This window comes from Chaetura pelagica, unplaced genomic scaffold (genome assembly GCF_000747805.2).
Source record: "Chaetura pelagica isolate M959 unplaced genomic scaffold, ChaPel_1.0 scaffold405, whole genome shotgun sequence".
Lineage (NCBI taxonomy): Eukaryota > Metazoa > Chordata > Aves > Apodiformes > Apodidae > Chaetura > Chaetura pelagica.
Genome location: NW_009953489.1, coordinates 1,844,791 through 1,847,198, shown reverse-complemented (window position 1 = coordinate 1,847,198; position 2,408 = coordinate 1,844,791). Strand labels below are relative to the sequence as shown.

Sequence of the window (2,408 nt, the reverse complement as noted above, 5' to 3'; positions counted from 1 at the left end):
CTTAGATGTTTAATGTCACCATTAGTAGTGTTCTGTAATTGCTGAAGTGTCTTTATTGCAGTGCAGTGTTTTCTGCCAGATACTCTGACTTGTTGAGCACATCAGCTCCTAGTCACAGCTTCAGAGATGTTTCTCTTGGGTTTACATCCAGCTCCAGCCTTGTTTATTACATAAATAAATCCCCTTTAATAACCCAGTATTTATTTGGCACTCCAAAGGACTGCTGGAAGTGTTGAAACTGAAATTATTTAGCTGGTGGCCTGAGCCTGAAGTACACTGAGGGTTCTTGGGCTGGGACACAGCTGGTGGGAGCACACGGGTGCCCCCAGGAAGCTCTGCCTTGCTGTACTGGTCCCAGTCAGCACAGCCTAAGCCCCAGGGGCATTTGAGCCAGCCCAGGGCTTGGTGCTTACCCGAGTGCCAGAAGTTGTGCTGCCAAGAGCTGTTTCACTCCCAGGCAGCCCAGGTGTGTTAGCATGGATGGCAGCCTGGCCCTCAGCCTTCCCCATGGAGATATATCTAAAGATCTTTTCAGCCACAAAACCACAGTTCCATTAGGGGAGGATCAGGGCATTTGTTTAAAAGCTATGTAACTACTCTGTGCAAGGTGAAAAAAAGTGGATTTTTGCCTCTGGCTGAGCAGAATCCTGCCTGCACTGAGCATGCAGCACACGGCTGAGTTCAGGCAGGAAGCCTGAGCAGTTGAACACTAATCCTCGTGTGACCCTCAGCAGACCCACGCTCACCTGGAAGCTGAGAGGACACTTCCCACACACTCAGTGTCTGATCTTGGCCTTTAATGTACCTGAACCTGTCTTGGCTCATCTGCCCTTACTTGTCACCCTGGGTCACCAGTAGCATGTTTCTGTCATGCAGGGCAATGAGGTCTGACCACAGGTACTGGCTCCAAGGATGTGAATCCACCTGGGGGAGCAGCTGCTGGCAGAAAAACACCCCAGATTTCGTTGGAGGTGTTAAGGTGTGGGGAATACTCCACAATCCACTTTGCAGTTCCTGGGGTAATGACAACAAGTTTGAAAGTCTGACATAAAATAAAGATTATTTTTTCAATCCAAGGGAAAAGTGAACGTGTGATTGACTTAAAATCAAAACCCAACAGTCTCCACTTGTCCAGTAGTTACTGTAACTGGGGTGCTCAACAGGGAATACGGATGCTACAACTTCAGCTTGTGTGTTGGCATTGAAGTGTAATTTTAGGTTTTTCCACCTCAGTGCCCAGTCCCCTCTTCTGTTGTGTTTAGGAGAAGGTCCCCTGTAGAGAAAAAAAATCAGGGAAATAGTCTGAAGATTGGTGCACTCTTGTGGCTTATCATAGAATCATAGAATCTTAGGGGCTGGAAGGGACCTCGAGAGATCATCTAGTCCAACCCCCCTGCCAGAGCAGGGTCACCTAGAGTACATCACACAGGAACTCATCCAGGTGGGTTTTGAATGTCTCCAGTGAGGGAGACTCCACAACCTCCCTGGGCAGTCATGTGCCCCAGCAATAACCTCCCTTTGTAAAGAAAACCATCTGCAGTTTCTTCTAATTGCTTAACAGCTAATATTTGCATGTTATATAGTGAATCAATATTTAGAAACTTTCTTGAAATGTGAGCCTTCCAGCAGCAACACTAAGCCACACAGTATAAAACAGATTTTATTTTGAAAATTAAGTGTCCTTGATTTTCACCTAATGATGCTAAAATACCACGACCTAATGCTGTTGCCATTTCTTTCATGTTACTGATTGCAGCGTGCAAGGAAGAAAGGTCTTGAGTGCTTTTGTGTAAGAAGCTGGCTTCAAGTGTCTGGTGCTGGTTTTGATACATGCAAGGAATACAGATAAATGACACTCTGAGTTTTTTTTCCCCTTTCCTGGTCACTAACAGTGCAGCCCCCAAAGACAAGGACAGGCAATGCTTTAAACTCCGCCAAGGAATTGACAAGAAGATAGTGATTTACGTCCAACAGACAACTAATAAAGAGCTTGCTATTGAGAGGTACTTGTATCCATTTCTTTTTTTAATTCTGTGTCTATTTGATGTTTTGTGCTCTTTCCTTTGAGGCAGCAGATTACTAATTGTTCTGTGAATACTCCCTTTATGCAATTTAAGGACATACCTCTCTTGAGTGGAGCTGTGCAGATCAGTGTGGCAGGGGCATAGGGAAACCTTGAACAGATCTGGCTGTGGAGTCAGTGGTTTTGTCTCCCCTAAATGCCCATTTCAAGAACTTGTTTTAAAACCATTGTTTATTTTAAGTGCCCAGTTTGCCTTAAATGCTGAGGCTATAATTAGTAACGGAGTTATTTTGAGTATTTGCTTTCCTTTCATCTCTGTTGCAGCTGGGAGTATTGTTGTATGTATACTTTGAATCAGCCACAGTCTGGAATTCTAGGATGTGAA

At 44.9% G+C, this 2,408-nt stretch overlaps 1 protein-coding gene across 1 annotated transcript in view; it reads left to right on the top strand.

Moving 5' to 3' along the window:
* Positions 1-2,408, top strand: part of RABGAP1 (RAB GTPase activating protein 1) — a 64,478-nt gene that overhangs the window by 10,265 nt on the left and 51,805 nt on the right. The window contains exon 6 of the mRNA XM_009998829.1: positions 1,893-2,003. Within this exon, the coding sequence (XP_009997131.1) occupies positions 1,893-2,003 (111 nt within the window). The remainder of the gene's footprint in view (positions 1-1,892; positions 2,004-2,408) is intronic.